We start from the raw sequence: 13,439 nt of genomic DNA, 5'->3' as shown, positions 1-13,439 counted from the left end.
GCACATTGTGTGCAAAATGAATTAAGTTTTTTAAAACGTCCACCTCATTTTTTCTTTGTCATCATTCCCTTCTTTTCCTGGGCTGCTCTATGACTCACATCCAATACAGCCATTTGCTGTGCACCTACCAGCCCTCTGAGGTCACTCTAACCTCGGGTAAATACTGCGTTTTCTAGACAATTCTCCCTGTGATTCTCAGGAGTATCTTGATAGAAAACAGTCTGATAGTCTCAAATCATTACATTTTTATGAGTAGTCATGCATCTCTATTGCATTATTTTAATTAGGCAGCAAAAGATTATGTCAAGCGCTCTCCCAGCCTGTTCGGTGGGGGGGCGTCATTGGTCGCTGAAAACATTTGTAATATTTATTGCCTGCGCTCTGACGCCTCATAAGGGATGGCTTTTAAGAGCTGCCTTCTTTCCTTGTCTCTGGCGAGCCCCGGGAGTATATTCATAAAAGGTTGACTGTGGACCTCAAACGAGGTGATGCCATTTATTCATTTCAGGCACTAATCATTTTTAGCTTAATCTCCTACTCTTTGATCCAAGTGTATTGGTAGTGAGTGAAAATATTTATCGACGTGGATATCAGCTTTCCTCCCTGCATGGTGCCAGTGGGGAACCTAGACACCATTCTGCTCAGGCTGCCTGGCACAGTCATGATGTATTTAGGCGAGTCACACACCAGTGGAGAAGTATGGGTGTCCGAGTTTATACACGAGATGTGTAGCCATGCATAGCCCTTCTGTTTGAAAAAGATGGTACTGTGTTCAAGGGAAGGTGTTAACTGCGCTCTAATTATGACTTTTCTGCCTTACACATGAAAAAGTGTTCCTCATACTTTGGACTTGCAGAATTAGTGGAATCTAGAGTTTGGGGGTCCTTCGCCTGGAATGGTAGGTACAATTGCAGTATTAACATGTTTATATTATTGTTTCCCTTTTGCTGCTGCTATTGAGAGCATTGGTCAAGTAAGATGTACAAAGTTTCCTTTTTGCTTCTTGCCCAGCTCAGTTTAGTAGAATGCACAGAATATGTTCAGTGTGTGCCAGGTGCTCAGGCACTAGGAGTGCCAAGATGACTTCAGACATGGTTCCTGCCGATGGGAGGCCAATGGCAGGTCATGACCATGCTGCAGGGCCAGGGCATGGACAGAGTGTGTGAGAGTGTGTGTGGGAGCTTCAGGGGGCTGGCTCTTAGCCCGCTTGTACCAGAGATGTTGTTCAACTGGAGTTTTGAGTTAAAGTGAAGAATGCCCACATGGCAAGAGACAGTGCATCTCAGGCATGGAAGATGTTAGCAGAGGCTCAGGGCTCTTGGACTGCAAAGGCAAAACAGGAAGTCAGAGAGAGGGATCGGGGGGAGAGTTACTTTGATTTTGGGTGCCTTCCATGCCATGCTTTGGAACTTCAACTTTGATCTGTATTTGGAGTCATTGGTGGGCTGTGCAGCAAGGGCTGTGGACGAGTTTGTGTGTTAGATCAAGGATGGAGGATGGGGCATCAGGATGGATGGATGATGGATGGAGGGGGGGGGCAGTGGGTGGGTGATAGATGGATGGGAGGGTTGCCTGAAAGAAAGGAAACCAATTCATTTGAGCAATGGCTTTTGCCGTTGTCCAGGAAAGAAATGAGGAGGGCCTTAACCAGTGTGGAGGTTTTAGAAACAGAGAGAAATAGAAAAATACTGGGAGTTGAAATCAGGTGCTTAAAAAATAAGGTGAGTGAAGTTGGGGTCATGGAGGTGTTGAGGAAGGCTACTGGGTCTCTGACTTAGGCGATCAGGTGGGTGATAAACTAGGAATGCTGGAGGTGGAACCCATGTGATGGGTGAGGCAAAGAGTCCAAATTAGGACATTTGGGACAGCTAAGCAGTAGTCCAGCAGACAGTTGAAAACTCAAATCTCAAGTTTAGGGAAGGGTAGAAGGTGTAAAAGTATGCGTAGAAGGTGTAGATTTTGACCTCAAAGGTTTACATGCAAGGATGCCTGTAGAAGAAGAAGAGCAGGTGTGTGGGCTGGAGCAGTCTGGGACCTCAGTGTGTAAAAGTTGTAGATGGGAGAGAGTGTTTCCGGGATACACAGAACGAATAGAGAGGCACGGAGAGGCAACAGTGGCGTGGCGTCAGAGGAGCAGAGGGTTTCCCAAGCGCGGTGTTAGCAGAGCCACGTGCGGTAGAGTCCTGTCAAATAAGGACTGAAGTCTGCCATTGGCTTGGCGTCATGGAGGTCCCTGGTTACCTTGGCGAGACAGGTTTTGGGGCAAGCTGGTGTCACCTGCCAGTTTTGGGGGGTGCTCAGGAGTGGATAGAAAAGGAGCATGGAGGCTGCAGAGGTGGACAGCTTTTTCACCCAGCTCGTCTGGGAAGGAAAGGTGTGAGAGGTTCCCAGAGGGAGCCAGTGTTTCTGTGGCACCACGTGCAGTGACTGCGGTCATTGCTGCCTCCGGAGGCTTAGAGCCATTAGAAGCTGCGTGGTGAGCATCGCTGCTGTGAGAAGTGGGCCATATTTTTATTTGGTTGCACGTTTGTATTATTGCAAGTTGAGGTTTTATTTTTGCTCCTCAGGGGTAAAAAATGTAGCCTGCCCCATATATCCATTGATTTAACATGTGGGCTTGGGCTTCCCTGGTGGCGCAGTGGTTGAGAGTCCGCCTGCCGATGGAGGGGACACGGGTTCGTGCCCCGGTCCGGGAGGATCCCACATGTCGCGGAGCCGCTGGGCCCGTGAGCCATGGCCGCTGGGCCTGCGCGTCCGGAGCCTGTGCTCCGCCACGGGAGAGGCCACAGCGGTGAGAGGTCTGCGTATCACAAAAACAAACAAACAAACAAACAAACAAAACATGTGGGCTCGTTTATCACATTACTGAATGTTTATAAATTGCTGAAACATTAATCCTCTCAGAAGACCCACGTTTCACACACTTCTCTGTCGTTTTCTCTCTAGCATCTCCTGAAATCTGCCTTTTACACTCCTACGAGTTCCAAAACATAGATCTCTTCTCTTGCTGAAGGGCATTCTGCAGGTGCTGTTGGCTCTCGGGATGGCGTCCACACTCCTAGGGAGACACTGAGGCCCCTGGCGTCCGGCCCCCCAGCCTCCCCTGGGCTAGACGGAGCATACTGCTTTGCGGCTGTGCACTTCCTTGCCGGTTCCCCCTGACGTTCTGGACACCCCCGACGGCACGGGGCCTCTTCGTGCCTTCATGTACGCTCCACTCACACGCAGGGGCTGCGAGCCTGACGGTGCTCACCTTCTTCTCCCTTCTTTTCAGGGAAGCAGTTCAAGTGCACGGTGTGTGACTACACAGCAGCCCAGAAGCCACAGCTGCTGCGGCACATGGAGCAGCACGCCTCCTTCAAGGTGAGTGGGCTCGGCGCTGGAGCGGGTATTCAAGTCGGAAGCGCACCGCTCTTCAAAATAAAGACGGAGGGAACCTCCTTTCATTGTTTTGGAGCGTCCCCTTCCCTTCTGGGCCTGCTCAGCCAGTGCACGTGGAGTCTGGGACGTGGCTTGGCTGACTGCATGCCCTCTCCTTCTGCAAGTGTAGCGCTTCTCTGTACTTTGGGGACCAAGTCCAGGAACAGAGTGTAAGAGGACGCAGACTAGAGAAAGGCACCCTCTCACCGTAAAAAAATGGAGTGATTTAGAGCAAAGAGTACGTGCTTTAAGGACAAGTGTGTGCTGTCAGATCCTGGATTGTCTCAGGTGAACCCCTGATACGGCAGGTGTGATGATGCCCGGTTGGCAGGCGCTTGTAAGAGCTGGAAATGGCGCTCATGTGCCCGCCACGGTGCTAGCGTGTAACAGGGGCTCGGGAGACCGTGGCTTTCCTTATTCTTTTAATACCTCCAGTTGATGTCTCTTTCATGTAGATGGTAATATGCCCTTGGCCACTGCTTATGGTGCAGTTATTGACAGCAAGAACTCTGGTCCAGTGAATTTGTTTAATAATAAATTCTGCTCAGCCCTCAGCAGCTTGACCCTTAAAATCGATGCTCTTGCTGCTGGCACGTGCATGTGAAGGTGGGAACACGACGCTCTGAGATGTTTGTTGAAATCGTGTCCACTGCTAAGTCCCAGAGGGCGGTAGGCAGAACGTGGAAGGACCCTGGGCCACCACACTCAGAGGTGCATTTATATTTATTGAGCATCTACTGTGTCCCTGCACTGTGCCAGGAGCTTCACCCCCCTCAACTCTGATCTCCACACAGTAGATATCATTGCCTGGATTGGACAGCTGAACAACCTGCATCTCACATAAGTTCTGTGACCCCCACGAATCTTTCCTCGATGCCCATATCCACGGGCTTCAGTCGCCGTTATAATAGTGGCCAGCCTATGCCGTCTGTCACCCCTTCTGAGGTACGAGGACCCTCCCTGATGACAAGCTCATCTGATGCTCAGAACAGCCTTGGGATGAAGTGACTTGAAGCCTCATGATCTCTCCTCTTGTAGTTAAGAAACCAGGTGGCTCGGGGGGGATGAGGGCTCATGTGCTTTGACTATCCAGGAGGTGAGGGAGTGAGAACTGGGGCTTTGCCTCCGAGCCCTAGGTCTGAGCGTCTCTTACCAGATCTTCTCAGTCCCTCACTGATGGCAGAAAGGGGGCAGTTGGGGAACCTGAGGCTGCTGTGCCTGTCGCTTCTGTAGCTGCTTTCAGGTCTGCACTGAACACGAGTTTCTCAGGTGAGACCCACGCGTCACCCAGCAGGAGTGCTAAGTGTCTCAACTGGGATGTTCCATGTTTGCATACTTTGCACATAATTAAAATTAAGAGCTTAATGTCGCATCCCACCTCTCATAGATGTGTTTCTCTGGGGGACTCTGGATTTTCTTAGACTAGTGCAATTGTAGGACTAGAGGATGCAGAGTTAGGGCAACTCTCACTTTATAGATGAGAAATGTAGACCCAGGGAGGTTGATTTCTGTCCTCGCTGTTTCAGAATCGGAGCTAGACTTCTCATTCATTCCTCAGTTTCCATGTGGAGCGTCTTCCCTTCCTAACCAGACACAGCAGACAGTCTCTCTGCCCTGAAGTCCTCATTGACTTGTTCCTCAGATTTGTGGAATCTTTGGTTTGTGTGCAGAAGTGCATTTGGGGGTGATTTGATTGAAGGTGTCCCTCTCACGTGTGGTTCTCAGCTTTTTCCTGCCATCACATGGTTGTACTCTGGGGCCTTGGGAGCCCGACTAAGTTGGGCCCTGGGTCATGGCCGGTTTCCCACGGCCTCTCCGTGGATGTAGGGGTCCCCCTGCTGAGTGGTGCCCCAGCTGCGGATGAGATTCAGCCTGAATGAGAACCACTAATTCAGCCCTGGGCTTCTCCCTTCCTCCAGATTGGGATGCTCTTCTTGTACACATGCGTGTAAGTCGTGCTTCTCGGTTAACTGGGGCTGATGAGGCAAAATGAAATTGGTTCCTGCCAGCCACCCTCATCCTAACTGTAATTGCCCTTTCCCTTTCCTCTCTGTCCACCCCTGTAGTAGTTTTCCATTACTGTTGTGATAAATTACTCCAGCTTTGTAACTTAAACAGCACAAGTTTATTGTCTTATAGTTCTGTGGTTCAGAATTCCAGCACAGGTCGCACTGAGCTAACACGCAGGTGACGTGTTCTTTCTGGAGAGGCTCTAAGAGAAAATCCATTTCCTTGCTCTTCTCTGGCTCCTACAGGCCGTCCGCACTCCTCGGCTCGTGGCCCCTTCGTCTTGTCTTCAAAGCCAGGTGAGCATCCCTCATCTCTCTCCTCCTCTGACTCTCCTCTTCTGCTTTCCTCTTCCAGTTTGAACGGACCCTGTGATTACAGCACACCCACTTGGATAACCCAGGACAATGTCCTTATCTTAAAGTCAGAGGATCAATAACCTTAATTCTAGCTGTAGTCTTAATTCCTTTTTGCCACATAAGGTTCCAGGGATTAGGACATGGTCATCTTTGGGGAGGGCATTTTTCTGCCCACTGCATTCCCTCACTCTTTTTTCTTCCTTTCACATCTATCTGTGTGGTAGAAATTTTCATCCATATCAGAAAATATGCAGTATGCATCTCCTGCCTTCCCTTTTCCTACCCACAGCAAACATTATGAAGAAATCAAGCGTCACTATTTTACTGATCCGAGATGAGACTTCAACATCTTGGGCAAATACTGCTAATCCATTGCAGTTGGCTTCCTAGAGGAAACCAGTTTGCCTTTCCAGATCTGGATATGTAATTTTCAATATATAATTTGTGTCAGGAAACACTGTAATAAAGGCAAACTCCTGTATTGCCTTTTAAAATTACATGGTGTCATTCATGTGTTTATTTTAAGAATGAAATTAAAATGTATTCACTAAATAAGATTTGGAAATGCTTTTTGGTTCTTTTCCTTGGGGGAATTTTTGGATATATTTTTAGACATGGTTGAGGTCACACTGTAAATGAGCATTTTTTTTTTGATGGAGATTAAAATGTCAGCTTTATCAGTGATGAAGCTCTACTGGAGAATGTGGCTTAGATGAGTGGCCAGATGGTTTGCTGAGAATACTTCACTTCTGAGTTAGAATAACCTCACAGTGAAAGGCCAGACGGGGGCACCTACATACTTTAGGCATTATAAATATTGCCTTTTTTCTTTATCCTCATTTCATAGGCCTTTTTTCATTTTATGAAAATACATTTATTAACTACTTTTAATGGCTGCATAAGGATGAGTATCATAGTTTAACATTCCCCTCATAATTGGGCAGTTTAGTCGTTTCCAGTTTTTGCTGTTATAAAGAACCCTACAGTGGACATCATACCAAAAGCATTTCCATGTCACCCTAAAATCCAAAGACTATGAAACACCGGGCAAAGCCCACCAAACCACTGAGGGTTCACAAACAGTGAAGGTGTTATATGTGCTTCTTAAATAACATGCATTCCCTAGGGTGGGGTTGACACAATCGACCTTAAAGATGTGCCAGAGAAGATGCTCGGACGAGAGGAGCCAGTGCTGAGCCAGGAGTCTCTAAACAGGAGCAGTCTTGTTCCCTTGGCCCAGCTGTTCAGCCCTCTGCTTCTTGCACATAAACAAGCCGCATGCCGTTCTGTAAGCAATGTGATCACCAGGCAGACTCACTTGTGGAGTTTTCTCCATTAGGCTCATATGAACCCATAACTCTGCTGATAGAAATGTTCTCAGTCATAGGGCTGGTGGATTCTGTGCCAGTCTCCTTGTACATCAATAATAAAAAGTGGCTTTATTTAATTTAAAAACATTTTGAAATAATTTTAGACTCACAAAAAGTCTCGGAGTTCCTGTGTACCTAGCACCCACCTTCCTTTGGTGATAACATCTTTAGCTATAGTATATTGTCAAAAGTAGGAAATGGACTTCGTGACACTATTAACTAAACTGTAGACCTTATTTGGATTTTACCAGTCTTATCTATTTTTTTAAATTTAGAAACTATTTTTAAAAGTAGTTTTAGGGGAATTGCATGGTGGTCCAGTGGTTAGGACTTGGTGCTTTCACTGTGAGAGGTCCGGGTTCAATCACTGGTTGGGGAGCTAAGATCCCACAAGCCATGCGGCACAGCCGAAAAAAAAACCAACAGAAAAAACCCCCCAAACTACTTTTAGGTTCATAGCAAAATTGGGAGGAAAATATAGAGACTTCCTATATACCACCTGGCTCCACTCCCCCTCCACATACAGCCTCCCCCATTTTCAACATCCCTACCAGTGTGGTACATTTGTTACAATTGATGAACCTATGTTGATATATCATAATCACCTGAAGCCCGTAGTTAATATTTGGGTTCACTCTTGGTGTTATACATTCTACAGGTTTGGACAAATGTATAATGACATATATCCACAATTACAGTATCATACAGAATAGTTATACTGCCCCCAAGATCCTCTTTGCTCTGCCTATTAATCCCTCTCTTCCCTCTGCCTCCTGGCAACTTCTGATCTTTCTGCTGTCTCAATAGTTTTGCCTTTCCCAGAATGTCATACAGTAGGAATTGTACAGTATGTAGCCCTTTTAGATTGGCTTCTTTCACTTAGTAATTGCATTTAAGGTTTCTCCGTGTCTTTTCATGGCTTGATAGCTCATTTCTTTTTAACACTGAATAATATTCCATTGTCTGGATGGACCACAGTTTATGCATTTATCTACTAAAGGACATCTTAGTTGCTTCTAAGTTTTGGCAATTATGAATAAGGCTGCTGTAAACATCCATTTGCAGGTTTCTGTGTGGTCATACGTTCTCAGCTCCTCTGGGTAAATACCAAGGAGTGAGATGGCGAGATTGTATGGTAAGAGTATGTTTAGTTTTGTAAGAAACCCCCAAACTCTCTTCCAAAGTGACCATGCCTTTTGTACCACGGTAGCTGTGCCATTTGGAAGTTCATTGAGATTCTGTTTGGCACTTGAAAATTTCTGAGAGCAATGAGATCTTGCAGAAAAACACAGGCTTTTAGAACAAGACAGATTCAGGTTTAGAACTAGACAGACTGTGCCACTTACAGGCTGTGTTATTTAACTTCTTTATACAATTTTATTGTTTGTAAAATGTTGATGGCAATATCTGTTTCCTGGTATTAAAGATATTAAAGGCAATATCACTTTTATGAGAAGTGGATCTGGTACATGGTAGATGATCAAAAAATGTTGGCTCTCTTTTCCCTCCCCTGTCTCTTAAAAATGACTCCAATTCCTAAAAGAACCAAAGCAAGGATTATAAACCAGTCTAATCATGCTTTCAATTTATGTTTGTAAATCACTCATTCTAAATATTTCCCAGGTGTTGTGTTTTCCTTATATATATTTTTAGATGTTGGTGTTGTTTTACTTTTGTTGTTGCTTATGGCTTTGGAATTAGGCAGATAAGGATCAAAATCTTAATGCCACTACTTACTAACTAGCTGATCTTTGGGGATTTTGATCCTTCGCCTTTTTGGGCCACTGTCTCCTTATTTGAAACTTGGGAACAATGATACCATTATTTCAAGGGCTACATTAAGAAGGAGAGGTTGATTTGAGGGAGCAGATTAGAAGGAATGTGCCCCCATTGCTTTGGACAGACCTGGACCATCAGCCCTGTGCAGGCCAGCTCCAGCGAGGAGGTGCTGTGAGGGCCTCAGGCTTGCTCTCTTGGTAACAAGAGCTGGGGGGCTTTCTTTTTAATGGGAGCAGCTCTGGCCTCCTGCCACCCTTCCCATCAGATTAATTCTTCTCTTTCCGTAAACCTGGAGGCCAGACCAGCATCCTTGACTATGCCACATTCCCATGTGGCTCTGAGGCAGAGGCTCTACAAATCATAATCTGCCAGCCACTGCACTGGGTTTTGAACTGTGTGAAGGAAAGGTCCTATCTGAGTTTTTATATAAAGTGTGTTCTTGTAAATAGCATATAGCTGGATCTTGTTGTTGCCTGTATGTGTGTGTGTGTGTGTGTGTGTGTGTGTGTGTCCACGTGCCCGCACACAACCAGTCTGACAATCACTGCTCTTTAATTGGAGTGTTTAGTCCATTTACATTTAATGTAATTTTTGACATGTCTCACTTGAAAAGTATGGTCTTGGTGTTTATTTTCTCTGTCATGTCAGTTCTTTGATCCTGTCTCCTCCTCTTCTGGCTTCTTTTGGGTGAATCAGGTAGTTTTTAGTATTCCATTTGACTTTTTCCCCTGAGAGTAGAGCTTTTCTTTTTCAGGTAAATTTTAAATTTTAGAACAGTTGTAGAATTACAGAAAAATTGTTATGGTAATATGGAGAGTTTCCGTGTTCCACATACCCAGTTTCTCCTGTTGTTAGCATCTAACATTTACAGTAGTACCTTTGCTACAACTAATGAACCAATATTAATACATGATTAACTAAAGTCCATATTTTATTAAGATTTCCTTAGGTTTTACCTAATGTCCTTTTCCTGTTCTAGGATCCCATTAGGGTCCCATATTACATTTAGTCATGATGTCTTCTTAGGCTGCTTTTGGATCTGACAGTTTCTCAGACTTTCTCTGTTTTTGATGACCTTGGCAGTTTTGAGGAGTACTGATGAGGTATTTTATTGTATAGCCCTCAATTAGGATTTGTTTGCTTTTTTATTTTTAAATAAATTTATTTATTTTATTTATTTATTTTTGGCTGCATTGGGTCTTCGTTGCTGCACACGGGCTTTCTCTAGTTGCAGCGAGTGGGGGCTACTCTTCGTTGTGGTGCATGTGCTTTTCATTGCAGTGGATGCTCTTACCTTCTCTTGTTGCGGGGCATGGGCTCTAGGTGTGTGGGCTTCAGTAGTTGTGGCACACGGGCTCAGTAGTTGTGGCGCATGGGCTTAGTTGCTCCATGGCATGTGGGATCTTCCCGGACCAGAGCTCAAACCCGTGTCCCTTGCATTGGCAGGTGGATTCTTTACCACTGTGCCACCAGGGAAGTCCCTGTTTGCTTTTTTTTTTTTTTTTCTGTTTGCTTTTTAACTATACTTTCTTTGTTTGTTGTTGTTGTTTTTCTTTTTTCTTTTTAGTTATTGCTGTGGACATCACACTATGCATCTGTATTTTAACACATTCTAGCTAGCTGCAAATATACTGTTTTATGAACAATGGAAGAACCATGAATCATTATAGTTCACGTTACACCCCTCCTACCCTTTGGGTTCTTGTTGTCATGCATATCACTTCTCTTTGTGTTCTAAACTCCTCAATATAGTGTTATTTTTTGGTTTAGTCAGTATTTAAAATATATGTAAGAAAATATAATCTTAAAAATATCTTTTGTGTTTACTTACATATTTAGTCTTTCTGGTGTTCTTTATTTTTTTCCTGCAGGCCTAGCTTCCATCTGATAAATTTTCCTTTAGTTTGGAGAACTTCTATTGGCATTTGTTATATATATCTGTTTTGCTGGAGTTGAATTATCTCAGCTTTTGTCTATTCGGAAATTCTTTGTCTTCATTTTTGAAGAACATTTTGATGACTATACATTTCTAGGAGGACACCACTCTAAAGATGTTGTCCCATTATGTTTTGTCTTTCATTATTTCTAACCCTTATCATTTCCCCCTATATGTAATGGTTCTTTTTCCCCTCTCGTTTAGATTTTTCTCTTTTTCTTGGTTTTTTCATCATATTAACATCATTATGTTTAGGTGTGGTTTCCTAGTGTTTACCTTGCTGAGATTTTGGATCTGTGGGTTGATATCTTTCAGGGGGTTTGGACCATTCTCAGCCATTATGTCTTTACGTATTACTTATGCTTCATTTGCTTCCGTTTTTTCCTCTAGGACTATAATACCTCATATATTAAACTTTTTGATATCTCACAGCATTCAGATGATCTGTCTCTTTTTCTGTCTCTAATTCTTTCTCTTTGTGTTTCAGTTTATATGATTTGTATTGATCTTCAAGTTTACTTATCCTTTCTCTCATGTCAGTTCTGCTATTTAGATACTCAAATGAATTATTCATTTCTGAGTTTTTTTGATTTATAGCATTGACACTTAGTTATTTTTTATAATTTTTTTCTCTGCCAAAAATTATCAGTTTTTCACACGTTTTCCATTAGAGCCTTTAACTTATTTATCATTATTTAAATGTTTCTGTCTAATAATTTCAATATCTGAGTGATCTGTCAATCAGTTTCTATTGACTTTTTTTCTTGAATTGGGTCACGTTTTCTTCTTTGCATATATCATAATGTTTACCTGGATGCTAGATACTACGTGTGAAAGAACAGTAGAGGCTGTTGTCCATGGGAAAGTAAATGCCTCTTTGTATCAGGCCATTAGAGTGGGGACTGTACAGAGAATAGCAGGCCTGACTGCTGTCCTTTCAAAGCTGTAATTGCGAACTTGGCCCTTGGTTGGTATGTGGTTGTTGAGGCAGTCCTGTTTCTCTCCGGCTTTCTGCTCCTTGCAGAGCTTTCTCCCCTCTCTGCCCAGCCCGACCTCAGGAGAGCCTACAGTGTACTTGGTGAAGGCTTCGTACCTTTGATGAGGATGGTGGTGGACTTTCTCTTCCCCGACCTGCTCCAGCCCTGGAGTCCTTGCTGTGTTTTCTGTGCACCCACTGTGTGCCAGGGCAGAGGATGTTGGGATGAAGCCAGGTCTCTGTCTGCCCGGCTCACGGATCTGGGGAGAGCCACCTGTGCATAAAAAGCAACAGCAAGTATGTTAACTGCTGCAAGAAAGTTAGGTACTAAGCTCTGTAGGAACCCAGAAGACCAGCTAACTAATTATTACAACACTATCATATTTTATTTTTTTTATTTTTTTATTGGAGTATAATTGCTTTACAGTGGTGTATTAGTTTCTGCTTTATAACAAAGTGAATCAGTTATACATATACATATGTTCCCATACCTCTTCCCTCTTATGTCTCCCTCCCTACCACCCTCCCTATCCCACCCCTCCAGGCAGTCACAAAGCACCGAGCTGATCTCCCTGTGCTATGCGGCTGCTTCCCACTAGCTATCTACCTTACGTTAGGTAGTGTATATATGTCCATGCCTCTCTCTCACTTTGTCACAGCTTACCCTTCCCCCTCCCCATATCCTCAAGTCCATTCTCTAGTAGGTCTGTGTCTTTATTCCTGTCTTACCCCTAGGTTCTTCATGACATGTTTTTTTTCTTAAATTCCATACATATGTGTTAGCATATGGTATTTGTCTTTCTCTTTGTGACTTATTTCACTCTGTATGACAGACTCTAGGTCTATCCACCTCACTACAAATAGCTCAATTTCGTTTCCTTTTATGGCTGAGTAATATTCCATTGTATATATGTGCCACGTCTTCTTTATCCATTCATCCGATGATGGACACTTAGGTTGTTTCCATCTCCAGGCTATTGTAAATAGAGCTGCAGTGAACATTTTGGTACATGACTCTTTTTGAATTATGGTTTTCTCAGGGTATATGCCCAGTAGTGGGATTGCTGGGTCATACGGTAGTTCTATTTGATGTTTTTTTAAGGAACCTCCATACTGTTCTCCACAGTGGCTGAATCAATTTACATTCCCACCAACAGTGCAAGAGGGTTCCCTTTTCTCCACACCCTCTCCAGCATTTATTGTTTGTAGATTTTTTGATGATGGCCATTCTGACTGGTGTGAGATGATATCTCACTGTAGTTTTGATTTGCATTTCTCTAATGATTAATGAAGTTGAGCATTCTTTCATGTGTTTGTTGGCAGTCTGTATATCTTCTTTGGAAAAATGTCTATTTAGGTCTTCTGCCCATTTTTGGATTGGGTTGTTAGTTTTTTTGTTATTGAGCTGCATGAGCTGCTTATACATTTTGGAGATTAATCCTTTGTCAGTTGCTTCATTTGCAGATATTTTCTCCCATTCTGAGAGTTGTCTTTTGGTCTTGTTTATGGTTTCCTATGCTGTGCAAAAGCTTTGAAGTTTCATTAGGTCCCATTTGTTTATTTTTGTTTTTATTTCCATTTCTCTGGGAGGT

General features: G+C 43.9%; 1 protein-coding gene across 2 annotated transcripts in view; it reads left to right on the top strand.

Moving 5' to 3' along the window:
* Positions 1 to 13,439, top strand: part of ZFAT (zinc finger and AT-hook domain containing) — a 185,525-nt gene that overhangs the window by 103,893 nt on the left and 68,193 nt on the right. Inside the window, exons 11-12 of one of the 2 annotated variants that reach the window (XM_030875874.2) lie at positions 3,275 to 3,363; positions 5,676 to 5,726. In XM_030875874.2, the coding sequence (XP_030731734.1) occupies positions 3,275 to 3,363; positions 5,676 to 5,726 (140 nt within the window). The remainder of the gene's footprint in view (positions 1 to 3,274; positions 3,364 to 5,675; positions 5,727 to 13,439) is intronic. The other variant, XM_060286942.1, reaches the window with a different exon arrangement.

The sequence above is a fragment of the Globicephala melas genome, chromosome 17 (assembly GCF_963455315.2).
Source record: "Globicephala melas chromosome 17, mGloMel1.2, whole genome shotgun sequence".
Lineage (NCBI taxonomy): Eukaryota > Metazoa > Chordata > Mammalia > Artiodactyla > Delphinidae > Globicephala > Globicephala melas.
This window is presented reverse-complemented; position numbering and strand designations above follow the sequence as displayed.